A 17,632-nucleotide genomic window follows, 5' to 3' on the forward strand; every position below is an offset into this window, starting at 1 on the left:
TACTAATTTATTTATTATTTATTTATTTTTGCGGTACGCAGGCCTCTCACTGTTGTGGGCTCTCCCGTTGCGGAGCACAGGCTCCGGACGCGCAGGCCCAGTGGCCATGGCTCATGGGCCCAGCCGCTCCGCGGCATTTGGGATCTTCCCAAACCAGGGCACGAACCCGTGTCCCCTGCATCGGCAGGCGGACTCTCAACCACTGCGCCACCAGGGAAGCCCACCTTGTACTTTTTTGACTATCAGGTCCTTAAGCTATCCACAGGTGGGCGGTCCCCAGTCCCTAGTGTCCCCTCTCCAGCACCAGTGTTTTCTCGGAAGGGCGCGCCTGTGCTCTCCATCCGCGTGTCCATCTGGCCAGGTTCACACTCCGCTTGTGATCTGGGGTCAGCACTGGCCCTGTGGTGGGGTGAACGAAATCCCCCCCAAAATATGTCCACATCCTAATCTCCAGTACTTGTGAATGTGATCTTATTTGGAAAAGGGGTTTTTGCACATGTGATTAAGCTAACGACCTGGAGATCTCCCTGGATCACCTGGGTGGCCCTAAACCCAGTGACACACACTGGGTACGAGACACACCGGCACATGGAGAACGTGACGTGGAGACAGAGGCAGAGGTTGCGGTGATGCGTCCGTAAGCCAAGGAACTCCAGCAGTCGCTGGCAGCCATCAGAAGCTGGAGAGGCTGAAAGGACCCTCCCTCAGAGCCTGCAGAAGGAACCGGCCCTGCCATCACCTTCATTTCTGACTCTGGCCTCCAGAAACGTGAGAGAATAGATTTCTGTTTTCATGTGCACACGTGCACACGCGCGCGCACACACACGCACCACCACTGGCCCCTGGAGAATGTGGGTAGGAGGGGCTGAGTGGCAGGGACCTTGCCAAGGCTGCTGGGTGGCTCAGGGCCGAGCCAGGCCTGGATCATGTGCAGTTGGGGGCTGCAGGAGAGGGAGGCCTCCCAGACGTAGTTCCTGGAGCTGAACTTTATGAAGCACCAGCTCCTGCCGCGCCGTACCTTGTGCCAGTCTCCTCCTTGGCGAGGATGTGCATTGGCCTTGATGCATTCATTGTGCATTTTGCTTTTGTGGAAGGACCTGCAGACAGGCTTCTATCCCAAGGAATTGGTCCCTTTTCAGATGTATCTTCTTAATCCCTTCTGCGTGGCCACTGCGAGGAGAGTGGGCCCTTGAGTCCCTCCTTTCCTGTGGATTTCAGGCCCAAGCAGCCCATGTGGGTGGCCAGGGCTCCGACCCACACTTTCTCAGCTATGCCCAGAGAAAGCCAAGACACGCAGGATCCTCTTGGCTGTCTGGCCTGGGGAAGAAGGGAGAAGGAATGCTGATGGGGAGGGAGGACAGAACTTCAGCAGAAGCACCTGGAGCAGCAGCCAAGGGCTGAGCAGGGGCTGCATCTGACGGGGCTCAGCCCTGTGGGGAGGATGGGCAGGCAGGTGGCCCTCAGTGAGGCGAGCCTCACAGTACAGAGATGCAAAGAGTTAGGATGAAACTGCCATCTGACCGTTCTGCGGGCAAAGCAAAGGCCGGCAGGTCATGTCTAAGCCTTGATTTTCTCAGACCTAAACGGGAACACTACCTGACGATGCACGTGAAGAATCTCGAGTGTAAAACCATTATGGGTTGCTCTGGCTCCATCTGCAGAAAACCCAAACAGCAGTGGCTTCAACAAGACAGGGGTTTCATTTCCTCATTAAAAAAATGCTGAACATAAGTAGTCCAGGGCTGGTATGTCAGCAAAGACCCAGCCTCCTTCTAGCTTTCTGCTCTCCATCCTCAGGGGATGAATGTTGCCTGCATGCTCTCAAGATAGCTGCCTGGGCTCCAGCCATCACATCTAAGTTCCAGGAAGGAGGAAGGGTAAAGATGAAGGTACTGCCAGCTGAATCCCCCTTTTAAGTGTCCTTCCTGCAAGTGCTTCCCAACGCCAGCCACTTAAACGCCATAACCACCTACCCCTGTGCGGGCAGGAAGCGTATTTTGTCTAGCCAATTGTCCCCAGTAACACTAGGGTTCTGTTAGTAGCAAGCAAGAGAGAATGGAAGTTGCCTTGGCAACCTGTAGTCCCTGCCTCAGCCATCACTCAGGCAGGAGAGATTACTAAGTGAAAGCTCAACCAGAAAGTTGAGGATGGACGGTGGGGAGGAAGCCCGTGTGAGGGTGGCCTGCATCAGACCAGCACCTGCTGGTCGCACTTCTCAGCCCTCTTCTAGGTCTTGCAATTCCACCTGTGGCAGGCAAGGCAGGGTGGGGGGGAGCCCGGGACGTGTGTCTTTAACACACACTCTGAGCTGTTTTTTGTTTGTTTACTTCTGTGCTCAAAGGAAGGGAAGGAAACCCAAAGACGAGCAGAGTGCATCCCAATTCCAGCCCTGGGCCGACGACGCTCACGGCTCACAGCCTCCCTGTTCCTAGTGGGTCTGAGCCACCCTCCTACCTTCCTCCTGGTCAGAGACCCTCTCCAGAGTGACTGAGGGGGCAGGAGGGGCTCGTGGTGTCTTAGGGTGCCTGATCAAGGAAGCCAGCCACGCTGAGACCACACAGAGCAGACTGTGTAGGTGGCTCAGGCCCAGGAGGGCCTCTTCCACTTCAGAGACGCCGTCACCAAATGACAAAGTGCACTAGAACCTGGGTCACCTGATCCCAGAAGGGGCCGTGGCCTCAATCGTGGTCAGTTAGAACTGTGATCAACCTTGACTGAGCAGGCTTCTGGGGCAGCAGAAGGCGGAAATCTGATGACACCAGCCCCTCCTCAAGTGTAAGCGCCCCTTCCACAGCCTGCGCAGGGCCCTGGGGGTCAGCAGGGAAGGGGGCTCCTCTCCCAACACCCACCCGGCCCCGGGCCCTCAGGAACCTCAGGGCACTAACAGGCAGGAGGGGACTCTTGCACTTTGCTCGTTCGATGCCCAGCAGCAGCTGATGAGGACGCTGTAGTTACACGGTCTCGGGAGGGTGGCCTTCCAGGGCCGGGCCAGACCAGAAGGAGGAAGGGCCCTCCCGCCGGGGGAAGGTGTGCAGGCCGTCCCACGTGCCCCTCTAATCCGGCTCTGGGCACAGAAGGCGGACCCCTCCAGATTAGCCCACCTGCTGAGCCACTGGAGGGGGCGGCCGGCCCACGGGTCCTCTGCCCCTCCCTTCGCAGCCTCTTCTGGGCTCCAAGCTCTGAGAGCTCCTGCCACCCGGCTCCCCCTGCCCCTTCGTGCCTAGTGGGGACAACAGCTCCTGCTCTGTCTGGTCCCTGATCTGCTCTGTCCCTGGAAAGTCCACATAAACTCCTTCCTTTTGTTTTTTGGCCATGCCGTGCAGCATGCGGGATCTTAGTTCCCTGACCGGGGATTGAACCTGCGGCCCCTACAGTGGAAGCGCAGAGTCCTAACCACTGGACCGCCAGGTAAGTCCCTAAACTGTCTTTAGTTAAACCTTCTGCTGACGCAGAAGGAAAAAGCCAAACCTGATCTCACAAGACCTTTAGTCAACAGGCACCGTGCATGAGGCCCTGCCCCCAGTGGCACGTCCATGACACCCAAGAGGAGACAAGTAGAAATAAAGATACATCTGAACAACACAGTTATACACAGAACGATTCCTTCCAGCCACGGGCTGCAGAGCTCTCCTCAACAGACCTGTATCATCATGGACGTCACCATGCCATCAAAGGCCCTGCAAAGAGAAACAGACAATCAGAGAAGCAGACCCAGGCCCTCCATCCCTGGCTGGCAGAGATGTCAGTCTCTGAGGTCCAGGTGAGTAAAACTGGCTGAGGCCAGGACATGCATGCCGCCACATCAGGCGGTGAGAATCTGAGTGTCCCACCTCATTCCTGTGCGGTTTCCCACGGTGCTGCCCTTGCTGGGTCTCCAGGCGGGGGGGGGCACCCAGGATGACCCAAGACACACTGTCACCACTGAGGGAAGGCAGCAGAGGAAGGGGTCATCTTCCCTGGCTGGGGTCACCGGCCGGCTACAAGAAACCCCTTGGGAACTGTGTCTGGGATGCAGGGAATTCCCAGAGCAGGTTTGGAGCACGTGCTCATGAATGCTTCCTTGGGAAGCATCATTGTGACATCCAGATGTTAGGTCTGTGTTTACCTGAAGGCTGTTTGGAAGACACCTGCACCCTAACTTCCTAATCGTCTAAGTTCAACGTCAAAGACAAAATCGGGCAGCGACAGGAGGACGTTTTCTCCCGGAGGCTCCTGTCCACATGCCTGGGCCCTCACTGGGATCTGGGGAGGCGCCCCAGGACCTGCTGGGCCGACCTGGGAGACCAGATGGACAAGCTCTGCGGCCCCCGCGCCCCAACTCCCCTTCTGCTGACCTGGAGATCCAAGGAAGAGTTTGTTTGGAAAAACAGGGTTCTGCCTCTTCAGAATGGCTGCCTTAGACGGACAGTGCCCGTCGCTTAAAAAGACCTTCCCTCCCTGCCTCTCAGAATCGCTGCCTCTCAGCAAGGCGGGGGCTACCCGAGAAGGTGCCACGCCCACCTGGACTGAATGCGGTCCCCCGGGTTATAGAAGGGGTTGCACATCACGTCTGTGTAGGAGTTGTGCAGTTTCCGGAACATCTGGAACAAGAACCAACAACGTGTTTAATTCACACGTGTAAGTACACACAGCTGCTGCCACGCTCGGGCTTCTCAGCATTTCTGAACAAAGACGGAAAACCGAGCGGCCAGGCGCACCCACCGGCCCCCACACTCACACTGCGAATCTCGTTGTCTCTGAGCGCCGTGTTGGAGGAATCCACCACCATGACAAACTTCACCTTGGAGTTGGTCACGTAGCCGTAACTGCACAGCTGGTTAGGGAACACGCTCTTAATGCGGGGACTCTGTGACAACCCCAAGCACGGCATCACCGTGCAGAGCCTGCGAGAGGAAGGCCATCTGTGCATGTCCTCCGGCTGCTAAGCTGCTCTGCAGAAGCATGACACCTGCATCACAGCAAGTGGCCCAGGCTGGGCCACTCCCACAGTGCCAGGAGGACACAGGACTGCAGCAGGTGTGATGGACACTTCCTTAGACAGCTCTGGTGTTCACTGGAGAAGCAGAGGGCCTTATCATGATCAAGCCCCGGGGCAACCTGCCCAAACCCTGGGGCACCTCGCCTTCTCTCTGCATCAGTTCCCAGCTGGGAAGGGTTAACTGCAAGACCAGAGGTTGCACAATGAGGCGAATCCTGCCTAAGGTACTTGTACCTCTAAAGGCCACTCCATCTTGCGGAACAGTGGCTCCGGGCAGTGACACTGGGCGAGCTCGTTACTGCTTGTGGGAATGTCTTTGAACTCCATAGGTTTTGAGCCATTTGTCCCAAGGACTTGTCAAGATCTTACAGTGACTGGTGGGGCCGGGCCTGGCAAAGAGATGAGTGGGGACTTCCCTGGTAGTCCAGTGGCTAAGACTCCACGCTCCCAATGCAGGGGGCTGGGGTTCGATCCCTGCTCGGGGAACTAGATCCCACATACTGCAACTAAGAGTCCACATGCCGCAACTAAAGATTCTGCACGCTGCAAGGAATATCCCACATCCTGCAAGTAAGACCCTGTGCGGTCTAAATAAATAAATACTAAAAAAAAAAAAGATGCGTGAACAATGACCCCTTGCTCAGGAGGTGGTGGCCCCGCTGAGACGGCATGAAGCCAGAGAGTCCCCAGTTCCTCCACAAACCCAAGGGACAGGTGGAGACTGTCACAAGGCAATTCAAGCCTGGCTGCTCCCACATTATCCTCCTAATTAAAGAAAAAGGGTGTGAGGTCCTAAGTGTCCTCAAGCTGCTCTAATTCCCCACTGGCCAAAAGCCTGCATCTTTTTTCTTTTCAAGTGATGTTACGAGATGCTTTTCAGGGGGACCTAATGCTACAGCGCACCCTGCGACTGCAGGGAATCCCCAGACTCGAAGCCACTGCCAGGTGCGAGGATACACCTTGTAGTCCTCTGTGGGGTACAGCAGGCCCAGGTAGAGCTCCCTCTGGTCCACCAGGGCCTTCCCCATTGCTGAGATCTTCTCGTCCACCACGTCCAGGGACGTATGCACCATGTAGTGAAACTTGAGCTCGTTCTCCGTGGGGACACTGCGGATGTAAAGAGGGTAATTCTGCAAGAAAAGGATGACAGCGGCTGAAGTGACAAGGATCCACCCCATGTGCGCTGGCCTGGAAAACAAGGCCACGGGGCACTCAGGAGGGCAGATCGGCCAAGTGCCAATTAGCCATGGAATACGCTCTCATTCCCCAAAACCCACTGCCTAATCCTCCAAACTGGGACTTCCCTGGTGGCGCAGTGCTTAAGAATCCACCTGCCAATGCAGGGGACACGGGTTCGAGCCCTGGTCCGGGAAGATCCCACATGCCACAGAGCAACTAAGCCCGTGCAACACAACTACTGAGCCTGCGCTCTAGAGCCCGCGAGCCACAAGTACTGAGCCCGCGCACCACAACTACTGAAGCCCGCGCGCCTAGAGCCCGTGCTCCCCAACAAGAGAAGCAACCCGCTCGCTGCAACTAGAGAAAGCCCGCGCGCAGCAAAAAAGACCCAAGGACGAAGACCCAACGCAGCCGAAAATAAATAATAAATAAATAAATAAATAAATTTTAAAATATCCTTCAAATTGCCGTGGGCATTGCCTTCAGGGCACCCAATCTAATCTGAGGAGGTTTTCATACTGTCTGCAAAGGGGCATGGGTAGGATGGGCAGAAAAGAGAAGACGCCTCTGAAGTGGGTCTGAGCGCAGCCTGTCACTCACGTTCTGAGCAGGGCCCCATCGTAGCACGTGCCCTCCTCCTGGCCCCGTCATACTGGCTGTTTCCCAACACTCCAGCTCCTGCAGTCTCAGAGGCACTGGCAGGCTCCCTCTAAACCCGTCAAGGCTTGTCTCAGACCTCCATCTCTGCAGGGCCATTTCCGAGCAACCTAACCCTGGAGTTAACAGCGTCTTCCCAGGCTCCCACAGGCCTGGCACTGCACAGATATAGTGTACACAATGCTGTCCCTACCCTGATGGAGATGACAGATGAAGGAGACAGTCCACAAACCCACCAACAAATAACGCAGCAAGTGATAAGACGGAAGTCAGCGTAACAAGAGCTTCACGGGAAAACCGCCGCAGAAGCCTAGTCTTCAAAAGGCCGGGGCGGACACCACGGCTCCGTGCAGTAGGAGCGCGTGGATGGCCACGCAGCCCAATCTCAGGATTCAGAAAGAGCTTTCTAGAGAAAGTGAAATCTTCGGTGGCCAGTGGAGGGGACAGGGGTGGGGGAGAAGGAGGAAGGGGTTCCAGGTGCAGAGGCCCAGACGTGAGGGAGCAGAGCCTGCCGGGGGAGTCCGTCAGCTGGAGTGGAGCGTGTCTGTGGTACGGGGAGGGGATTATTCGGACATGATCCTACGGCAATGAGAAGCCACTGTTGAGGCTGCCAGGCAGAGGTGTGCAACGGTCTGACTTGTGGCTGCTGAGCGGAGAGGAAACAATCACTCGTCCGGGGGTCGACGGCCTGGCCGTTGGGAGCGCGCGGCCGAGCAGGATGGACAGAAGTGGACGCCTAGACTCGGTAGCAGGAAACCACAAAGCCCGCGGACGGGGGGCTGGGCGGAGCGGCGGCCCGCACGGAAGAGGAAGACCCGGCCCGTGACGCTTCGGCAGCGGCAGGTGCAGGTCTGGGCGGCGCCTCCGCCGGGCCCGCCCCTGGCCACCTACGCTCGGCAAAGCCCCCGGGCCCACCCTCCGGAGCCCTTGGGGCAGGGAAGGAGGGGAACCGGAGAGCTAGGCTGACGCTGCAGCGGGCCTGCCCGGCGGAGTACGCACCTCCTTGGCGATCACCGCTACGCAAACCGCCATCTTGGGAGCCCGACAGGCCGCGTCACGTGACGACGACGACGGTAATGCGGCCGGCTAGGCCCCGCCCCACCCGCCTGTCACATCCCTGTCACTCAGCCGGTCTGACCCCGCCCCACCTCTCATTCTGTCGGTCAGGGCCCCGCTTCTCCTGTCACTCAGCCGGCATGGCCCCGCCCCATCGCCCAGCCGGAAGGGTCGCCCGCTTCGCCGGGCCGGGCCGTTCCCGCCGCTCCGGGGCTCGGTGGCGCTCGGCGTGGTTGCCATGGCGGCGGTTGCTGCGGCGACGAGGTGGCGGCTGCTTCTCGTGCTGAGCGCCGCGGGGCTGGGGGCCACAGGCGCCCCGCAGCCCCCCAACATCCTGCTCCTGCTCATGGACGACGTGAGTGCGGGTGTGGGCCGGGCTCCCGGGAGGACTGCGCTCGGGCGGGGTTGGGGGCGGCCGGCGGTGTGGGGGTCGCGCCTGGCCCTGCAGGCCGCAGCCTGGCTCGTGGGTGAGGGTGAAGTGAGGTGTAGTGTCCAGGCCGGGCCAGGAGAAGACCCTCCTGTCCTGTTCCCTCCCCCGCTCCTTCCGCTGCCCCTCAGGCGTGCTGCGATGCTGGCCGCGTGAGGACCACCTCCCCAGGACCCCTGCTCTCGCCTGCCGCCCCCCACTGCTGGGGGTGTGGGTGGCAGGGAAGCGGTGCAGAGCTGGCTAAGACCCCGGCCTGCCTGCCCGCCCTGGAAGTCGCCTTCCCCGCTGCCTTTGGCCTGCTGGACCTGCCCTGGGAACCGGAGGAGTGTCCCCGGATGGGTGTGTGTGTAGCCCCAGGCCACCCTGGTCACAGCGGCGGCCAACCCTTCCCACAGAGCCGTGCTGTTCGCGCCTCCTTTGCGACTTGGTCCCTGTGCTCCTTCCCAAGGAAGCGGGACTGTATTTGGGGGGCACTTTTTCGGGAGTGAAATGGAGGCTCTGGAATCAGTCCCTGTGGGGCGTTGGGGTAAAGTGGGGACGCAGGCAAACCTGGGTTCAGGCGCCTGCTGCCCCTGAGCTGTGGGGAGACCGCGGCCCTTTGGGCCTCCCCTCCGCCCCGTCCTGAGGGCTGAGGCAGTGCAGAGGTCCTGCATACGGCTCCTAAACCCTCGAACCCGGAGTGATACCAGTGTCTGGGGGGGGGGCCCTGGATGGCTTCAGGGTGTGGTCGCCAGGAAGGCCAAGGCGTGGCTGGAAGGTTAGGGCTCCAGGTCGGTGTACACGTGGAAGGGCTCAGAGAGGGCAGGGAAGTCCCCCCGACACCTCACCCTGTTGTCCCTGAGTTGTATCCTTGATAGTAAACAGGTGATAGTGAACACAGCGCCACCCTGAGTTCTGTGAGCCGTTCTAGCAAATTATCCAACTTTGGGAGCAGTGGGGGTGGGTTGTGGGAGCCTTGACTTACAGGAGGCCCAGGATGTGCGCCTGGCATGTGAAGTGGGGGCAGTCTTGTGGGGCTGAGCCCTTGACCTGCGGGGTCAGATGCCAGGTCCAGGTAGGTAGTCAGACGGAGCTGAATTGTTGCACTCCCAGCCGGTGCCCAGAGGCCAGAGAAGTAGTTGCTGTGGTCACGCACCCACACACACTTGGTGTCAGAAGTGTTGTGAGTAAAAATAGCTCAAAGTTCCCCAAAAGACCAGCAGAGACACTCCCGGGAGCCTTTGGACCAAGGCCACGGGCCTCACGTGGCTGCTGGGCGGTCCTGGCTGGTCGGAATTGCGAGGTGCTGTGTGTAAAAAACACGCTCGGATTTCAAAGACCTAGTACAGGAAAAAGACATAAAATATACCTCATGTAACTTTTTTATTATGAAAATAATTCTTTATTGCAAAAAGTTACCAACATTCAAATAAGCCGGAAAAGATCGCAGAAACCCGCCCATGGTGGCTCCGCCCAGAGGTGACGCAGACCGTGCTTCTCTCTACCCGTAACTGTTCAGACAGGACGGCTTCCGCAGGGACCCGGAAGTTCCTCTCCTCCGGAGCCCGCCCCAATGGCTGGTACGGAAAGTTTGCTCGTGACGAACACGTGGGTCTTGGAAATGCTCGCTGTGTCAGCGGGTCAGCCTTCTCAAAGCTGAGGTTCCTGGGCAGGAAGGCTGTTTAAGTACATGAATTACTGGGGCAAGCAAGGCTTTGCTGAGCACTTAGCCTCTCCGATTTCTGCCCCTCCCTTTCTCTCCAAGGTGACAGTTCATTAGTGAAGGTCGATGCTGCAGGCTGGTTGAAATGGTCGTTTTCTGGATTTATGGGGCTACAGAAAGTACAACCTGTGCCCACACCCACCTGTTTCTCTTTGCCCGTTACCGGGGCCGCTGGGCTCTGTCGGAGGCCCTGAGTGGTGGAGGGGGACCGGCACTGGGCACGTCTCACTCGAGGGGGGCTGACCCAGGGGCCCGTCTGCCTGGGTGCCCAGGGTGGGTCCAGGAAACAGGAACAGTGGGCCAGGAGGCCCCAATGCCCTGACTCTCCTCTGCGGCTTCCTCCGGTGACTTTGGGGGTCTTTGGCAGCTGAAGCCCAGAGAAGTCGGGGAGACCTCTGTCCTGGTCAGCGCATGACAGGAAACACACTCAAAGCGACTTTAGCAGAAGTGGGGGCCGAGGCTCTCCCGACTAGACAGGCTTCAGGCCCCCCAGCTCTGCGTCCTCACCCAGGCGGTCATCGGCCTGGCAGGAGGCGCAGGCCCTGGTAGGCATCAACTTGTGGAAGAATTTAGAAGAGGCTGAGAAGCTCCATTCTCTAAGGCTGATGGGTGATGGGGCTGGGGCACAGGGACAGAGCTCCCTCCTGCCCGGCTGGGCCCGAGTGCCTTCTGTGTCTCAGTTCTTTACTTGTAAAACAGGACTAAGGAGGACGCCCTGGGGCTACTGGGAAGGGTAAGGCCAGGCTGCACAGAGGCCAGCCCCTGTGTGCCCACGGTGGGCCCATCCAGCCAGTGCCCCCGCCCTGACCCTCCAGGGCCTCGCACACGTGTCGATGTGGACACACGCACGGGTAATAATTCCTCGTAGCTGTGTGTGGCCCCTGCATTGCCCAGAAGTCTTTTTTTTTTTTTTAATTTTTATTGGAGCGTAGTTGCTTTACAGTGTTGTGTTAGTTTCTACTGTACAGCAAAGTGAATCAGGTGTACGTATACATATATCCTCATTTTTGGATTTCTTTCCCGTTTAGGTCACCAGGGAGTACTGAGTCGAGTTCCCTGTGCTATGTTCTCATTAGTTACGCCCAGAAGTCTTGAAGTTCCCACCGAGTAATGGCAAGGCCGAGGCCAGGAGGAGGACCATAGGCCCGGGTTCCAGCTGCCTTGGGAGCGCGGGTGGGCGATCACGTGGGAGAGGGGAGACATCCTTCACAGTCTGTGGGAGACCCTGCCCAGGGTGCCGTGGAGGACGGTCTCATGGAAGCCGTGATAGCCGTGCAAGGTGGATGTTAACATCCCTATTTTTATAGCCAAGAAAGCCTACCGATAAGTGATAGTAGAACTTGATTCAGCAGGAAGGAGCTAACACAGCAGGCCAGTGACTGCAGGCCTCAGAGAGGCTCACCTGTAAATAGGTGGGCCCTTGGCCGCCATCTGGGAACTTGGATTTGGGGAGTATCCCAGCATTCCCTGTGCCTAAACCGTTTATGCAGACGTGCTGAGGTGCCGAGCCCCACCTCCCTCCTGGGAGGCTGGGATTTGGGTGGTGCCAGTGGACCCAGCCCCTCTGCCTCTCTCTGCTCCTCCTACCTGGCCTGGGGGTGAGGGTCGGCAGCCCGCCTGTGCCCCGTGGGGTGCGGGGAGAGGGGGCAGCAGGGAGAGGCCTGGAGCCTCAGCCTCGTGCCTTCCACTCCACTTCCTGCCCCTGTCGGCCGCACTTCCCTCCAGGGGCAACTTTCATTCCAGCTCCTGTTGTGGTGAACGGAAAAGCCTTTTCAGTAATTTCAAGATAAACCATCCCCAAAGGGACTCTATGGCTGGAAGGGTCTTTGAGAACACACTGCACAGTCCAAGGGCAAAAGCCCCCAGGCAGCTCTGGGACCCGAGTGTCAGGATGGGCCGAAGGCCGGGAGACGAGGGGACGTGTCCCCCTCCTGGCTCTCCCTGACGGAGAGGGCGCCGTGTGAGCTCCTGCCCGGTGCAGGGGGCATGAATGATGACAGCCAGACCACACACCTACCTGTGACCATCCTGGGCAAACCTGCATGCTCGGCCCCCACGTGTGACCCAGGGCTCCCTGAGCTTCGTGCGCGCCGGCCCCGCTCTCCCCAGCGTCTCCGTGCAGACCTGCCGAGCCTGCTGTGGGCTGGCAGGCCGTGGCCCGTGAGTCTGGAGAGCTTTAAGGGGCCCCAGAGAGACAGGCACGGCCAGGCCGCTGCAGCCCCTGGTGCCTGCGCTTTCCAGCGGCACTCTACGGAGACGCAGTGTCCACCATGCACAGTTCACCAGTTAAAGGGCACAATTCCGCGGTTTCTAGCACCTTCACAGCGTCGTGCAGCTGTCACCACGGTCAGCTGTAGGTCATCTTCATAACCCCGGGAAGAAGCCCCGTCCCCGCCCTCCCCCCACTCCATCCCTCCAGGAGGAGCGGCCGGTGAAGGAGAGCCAGCTTGGAGGGGGCTGGCGCGTCTAGAGAATCCAGAGGGGAAGCAGGGCCGCGCCCGCCAGCAGCGCCGAGGGGAATCAGTTTGTCGGGGTCACTCCTGCCCCACGCCGCTGGCCGCAGAAGGATGCGTTGGGTCGTAGAGCGAAGTCACGTCCCGTTGCCCTTTTCAGGTATTTCTTTAGCGCTTTAGGATGAAAGTTGTCGAACGCCCGTGCGGCTGAAAGGGTGTCGCAGTGCACACCTGTCGCCCCGCCTGGACTCTGCCTGCTCTGTCTCGCATCCGTCCGTCCGTCCGTCCGTCCCCGTGCTAACCCACCTCACCACCTGGCGGGTTTTCTTTCGGCACAACGCACATAACGCGAATTCACCCTTTTAACATTTTAAAGCGTGCGGTTCGGTGGTGTTTAGCACGTGCGCCGGCTTGTGCAGCGCCCCCATCCGGTAGCTGAGAACATCCCACCCCCCGAAGAGAAACCCCTTTCCCACTGGCAGTCACTCTCCTCCCCCTCCCCCAGCCCCTGGCAACCACCCATCTGCCTTGTCCCCGTGGACTTGCCTGTTCTGGACGTCTCACATCCATCGCACACCCTGCGGCCTTTTCTGACCGGCTTCTCAGCAGCCTGTTTTCGTGAGTGTCAGCACCTCGTTCCTCTTTACGGCCGAGTAGTGGTCCGTAGTGTGCGTATCAGGTCCCTCGTGCCTAACAGGTGGCCACAGACTTGGTGCCTTGGAATAGGAATCTGTTTCCTCCAGTCCTGGAGGCCAGAGTCTGAAATCAAGGGGCTGCAGGGCCAGTCTCTCCGGAGGCTCCGAGGGAGGGTCCTCCCTCCCCTCCATCTCCCGGGGGCTCCTGTGCTCCTTGGCTTGTGGCTGCGACCCTCCAGTCTCTGCCTCCGTCGTGGAGGCCTGGCCTCTCCTTGTGTGTCTGTCTTGTCTCTGTGTCCCATCTTCTCACACGGACCCAGTCACTGGATTTAGGGCTACCCTGGTCCAGTGTGATCTCATCTTAGCTAATTACGTCCGTATTTCCAAGTATGGTTACGTTCTCCGGTCCTGAGTGGACGTAAACGGGAGGCTGCTGTTCACCCCGGTCCTGGATGGATGGACCACATCTGTCTACTGTTGATCAGTGATGGACAAAGGCTGTCTCTTTTGAGCAGTCGGGAGTCCTGCTGCTGTGGACATTCGTGCGGCGCCTGGGTGCCGGCCGGCCCAGTTCTCGGGACAGCGAGCTCGGGAGGACCGCGGGCCTCAGGGCCTCACCGGGTTAGCTTCATGGGGCCTGGCCACCAGTAGGACGGCCTTCTCGTCTGTGCAGAAGGCAGAGGTGTGTGTCTTGGTGCCGGTGCCCCGTGAGCACGTGGGGCCGGCGTCGGGGCCGGGAGGAGGTGGGCGCTGGGCATCTGCACCGGGGAGCGCTGACCGCGCACCTGCCGCACTTGGGGTGCGCTGGGGGCCACGGCTCCGGCTACGTTCTCATCCCACCTGCACACGCTCTTTCCTGCAGATGGGGTGGGGCGACCTCGGGGTGTACGGAGAACCTTCCAGAGAGACCCCGAATTTGGACCGGATGGCTGCGGAAGGGATGCTTTTCCCGAACTTCTACACGGCCAATCCCCTGTGCTCCCCTTGTAAGCCACGGCCTGCTCAGGCCACCAGGGGGTGGGGCCGGGCGTAGGGCATGCTGGGCAGGGGGACACAAGGGGGGCGGGCACGGAGCGCGGAGACTGAGGCGTGGTGGGGAGGCGGGGAATGCGTAGGCCAGAAGGGGCACAGGGTGCGGGCACAGAGCTCGGGGGTGGCAGCCCTGACTTGTGTGTCGGCTCCACCGGCATTTCCTGCAAGGGGCAGAGGGCTGGCAGGCGGGCTGCGGCCTCTTCTGTCGGATGCTGGTGCTTGGGAGCACCTGAGCTCCATGCTCTGGGGAGCGCGGGGCCATCAGGAGCCACCAGAGGCCGCCAAGTGCTCGGAGCCTCTGCGGGCGTTTGAGGCCCAAGCGGCCGCCTCGGTGCCGGCGGCTGTTCACTCGCGGAGCTGAGTGTCGCGGCTGGTTCGGGGGAGGTGCTCAGCCGGGGAAGGGATCGCCAGCTGGGGGGGTAGTGGCCTCGCAGGGGGGAGAACCTCTGATCTGGAGGACGAGAGGCGACCCCGCAAGGGGCGGCACCTGAGGAGGCCTGTGGGCTGTCCCGGGAGCTGGAGAGCGAGCGAGGGGGAGCTGCGTCCGGCCCCGCTGCTGGTCTTTGCGGAGCTGTGCTCCCACCCGGCTCTCAAGTGGCTGCCGGGGACTCGGGTACCACAGGGCTGGCCTCGGGCTGCACGCGTGACCCATGTTTCTGTTGTGTCCCCTCCGCGTAGCCAGGGCGGCTCTGCTCACCGGACGCCTGCCCATCCGCAGTGGCTTCTACACCACCAACGGGCACGCGAGGAACGGTAGGCTGTGCCCTGGGGCAGAGGGAGGGGGCGTCTGTCGCCTGTCCTCTCTGGTGACCTGGCTTCTCCCGGGCGCACTTGTCGCCCAGGGTTGAGGCTTCTGTCTGGGTCGTAACTCATGTTAAAACAGAATGCAGAGCTTCCATCAGAAACAATGTGTTTTGGGCGAATGGGGAGGACGGTGAGGGTGGGGCTGGCTCCCGCCCTGTCCCAGGGGCGGGGGCGGCCCGGCTCTAGGTGGGCTCCCCGACCAAGTGGGGCTTCAAGGGGCCCTTGGAGGAAGGTGTGGTCTCAGAGCCCGAGTTCTGGAGACGCCAGGGGCAGGCCCTCCCCTGACCCCTGACCCCTGACGTCCAGACCCCCTCGGGGGCACGTTTGCCTGTTCGCTCTGGTAATGGTGCTGGCTGTGATGAGCGCCGGAAGACCTGCAAAGTGCCCGGGTGGTGCTGCCCCGACCAGGGCTCTGCCGCTCGACCCTGCCGGCTCACACGGTGCATTGCTCCACCAGCCTACACGCCACAGGAGATAGTGGGCGGCATCCCGGACTCAGAGCTCCTGCTGCCGGAGCTGCTGAAGGAGGCCGGCTACACCAGCAAGATCGTGGGCAAGTGGTGAGTCCCACACCTGCCTGCTGGGCTCACCCAGCGGGTTCCTTACTCACGTTGCCCAGTGGGAGCCCCTCGGGTGGGAGTAGAGTCCTTGAATTCCAGGTCCGCTAAGATGTCCAAAGCATCCCTTTAAAAACTGCTGTGGCCGTGCCCGTGGGACCTCCCGTGGTGAGGCTGGGGTGGTGGCTGCCACGGCAGCACCAAAGGAGCCATGTTATTGCACACGCGTGCCGTCACGATGACACGCCAGCGAGCAAAGCGGCTCTGTCTGGTGATGAAACCAAGAAGCAAGCAGGGGATGGGGACGGTCGTGTGGTGTGGAATCATCGGGATCAAGTGATCGTGAAAGATCACGTTGTCACACGCGTGTCGTGCTGTACTCCCCGGGGATGCCTGAGTACGCAGCCCTAGAGGTTGATATGAAGGTCGGATGTCCTCTTTCCTCTCCCGCGTGTTGGAGCCCTTGGAGACCAAGCCTGCTTCCTACAGGAAGCCTTCCCTGACTTCCAGCCCTGATCGTCTCTGCTCGGCCGCTGCCGTGCTTTGGACCCTCTCGCCTTGACCCCTATGGCACTCACCACCTCGAGGGCAAGCACCTCATCTGCGCCCCTTGGGGACCACTGCCCCACGCAGTTGACAGTCCTAGTGATGGGGGATCTGCAGAAACCGGGAGAGGAGTCCTCAGGGAACCCGAGGACATGGAGGCTGCTTCCTCACCCCCGAGAGGGGCTGGCAGCTGTCCTGCTGGCCGAGCGGTCGAGCCTGGAGGCGGTGGGGGCTGCACAGCAGAGCTGACGAGGGTGCAGGATGTGGGAGCCTGCAAGGCCCAGCAGTGCCGGGAAGGCCCGGGAGACGGCGGTAGGGTGGCTACGAGGCCCGCCGGGGCCGTGCCAGGGCTGCGCCCGCAGAAGGAGGAGCCCCTGCGATGACCGGCGCTCTCTGCCCAGCCTGGCGGCTCTGCCCCGGTCCAGGGGCCTCCCGTTCGTGGTCACTGACACGGGGCAGCCAGAGCTGGAGTGGGAGCCTGTCCCCACGAGCTCCGGAGATGGGCGGACTCAGGAACAGGAAGGGACGCGGCAGGGCCTGGAGAGGCAGCTCCATGGACTCAGGGAGGTGGACGCAGAGCTGGTGGACCAGCCGGGGTCAGGGCGGCCATGGCCAATGGGATGACGGGCTCTGGGAGGCCCGGGGCAGGGGGCTCGGTCCCTCCTCTGCCAGGTGGGTGTGCTGGTCTCAGCAGGGTCCCATCAGAGCCGCAGGGGGTGTTGGTGGCCGTGGCCGTGACTGCCTGACAGCCAGCCTCGGGCCCCAGCACCACGGATCCGGATTTTGTCAGCCTAACCAAGGCCTGGGATGGATGGAGCCTGGACTCCCGCGAGAGGCTGCCCTGAGTCCCAGGGGCTCGACGTGCTGTCACTCAGCTCGCTGGCAGGCAGTACTGACCCCGCAGCTGCCCTGGGACCAGCACCTGGAATTGACAACTTCACACGAGCCGGACCTTCGTGGGTGTTTCTGTTTCGTGAAGGCCGTTTGGGCTGAAGGATGCAGGACGAGGAGTGTCACACCCAGCGGTGTCCAGCATGGAGGGGGCGTCATAGCTGCGGGCCCAGAGAGGAAGCACGGGGCGCAGCTGGCTCTCCTTTGCAGAGACAGCGCTCGGGGCAGAGCCCGTGCGGGTGCCCCCGGCACAGGGGCTCCAGAAGCCGGGCAGCCATCCGGCGGAGGCAGAGTGTTTCGGGACCAGCAGGGGGCACCGAGAGGTTCACTTACCGGCGCCCAGACTCCGCTGCCGGCCAGCTCAGTTCCGGCGCCATCCTGCCCAGCTGCCTCGGGCCGCATCCACCTGACTGAGCGAGCGAGCTGTGCGGCAAGCTCACAGTGACGTGGAGTCGGCCTGGCCCGGTGCAGCCCCCCAGCGCTGCGCCGGCGATGCTGGCCGCGAGAGGCTTTCTGCAAACGTGACCCCAAGAAACCTGTCTGCTTCCCAGGGAGGAGGAACCTCACCCCGAAACCCCTTCTCTAAGCTGCGCCTTCTCAAGAGAGACCCTCCCACTGGCGAGAGGACCCGACGTGACGCACCTGCGGGGAAGGGGCTCCCGGGTGGGAGCAGGGGGCGGGTCCGAGCCTGGTAACAGCTGGGCCGTTGCCCCGC

General features: G+C 60.7%; 2 protein-coding genes across 12 annotated transcripts in view; one reads left to right on the forward strand and one right to left on the reverse strand.

Annotated features, from left to right (window-relative positions):
* TRAPPC2L (trafficking protein particle complex subunit 2L) lies at positions 1 to 7,882 on the reverse strand. 5 transcript variants are annotated; one of them, XM_079906833.1, is made up of 7 exons: positions 7,814 to 7,882; positions 5,882 to 6,108; positions 4,718 to 4,883; positions 4,501 to 4,580; positions 3,641 to 3,677; positions 1,597 to 1,655; positions 1 to 1,317 (listed from the first exon to the last, which is right to left on the reverse strand). In XM_079906833.1, exons 1-7 carry the CDS (start codon positions 7,844 to 7,846, stop codon positions 1,269 to 1,271), a joined length of 651 nt encoding a protein of 216 aa, XP_079762959.1. In that variant the 5' UTR covers positions 7,847 to 7,882; the 3' UTR covers positions 1 to 1,268. The 5 variants fall into 5 exon arrangements, with proteins under 5 accessions (XP_079762959.1, XP_079762960.1, XP_079762958.1 ...); XM_079906834.1 differs by lacking the exon at positions 1,597 to 1,655 and having other exon boundaries at positions 4,718 to 4,805; positions 5,936 to 6,108; XM_079906832.1 differs by lacking the exon at positions 1,597 to 1,655.
* The window catches only part of GALNS (galactosamine (N-acetyl)-6-sulfatase), a 22,005-nt gene continuing 12,220 nt past the window's right edge, over positions 7,848 to 17,632 (forward strand). For 4 of the 7 annotated variants that reach the window (XM_079906830.1, XM_079906831.1, XM_079906825.1 and 1 more), the window contains exons 1-5: positions 7,848 to 7,887; positions 7,982 to 8,225; positions 13,950 to 14,073; positions 14,798 to 14,872; positions 15,381 to 15,483. In XM_079906830.1, coding sequence (XP_079762956.1) covers positions 8,109 to 8,225; positions 13,950 to 14,073; positions 14,798 to 14,872; positions 15,381 to 15,483 — 419 coding nt within the window. In that variant the 5' untranslated portion in view covers positions 7,848 to 7,887; positions 7,982 to 8,108. Of the gene's footprint in view, positions 7,888 to 7,981; positions 8,226 to 12,311; positions 12,613 to 13,159; positions 13,770 to 13,949; positions 14,074 to 14,797; positions 14,873 to 15,380; positions 15,484 to 17,632 lie in introns of those variants that run through there. The other 3 variants (XM_079906826.1, XM_079906829.1, XM_079906828.1) reach the window with 3 other exon arrangements.

Source organism: Stenella coeruleoalba, assembly GCF_951394435.1.
Source record: "Stenella coeruleoalba genome assembly, chromosome: 20".
NCBI lineage: Eukaryota > Metazoa > Chordata > Mammalia > Artiodactyla > Delphinidae > Stenella > Stenella coeruleoalba.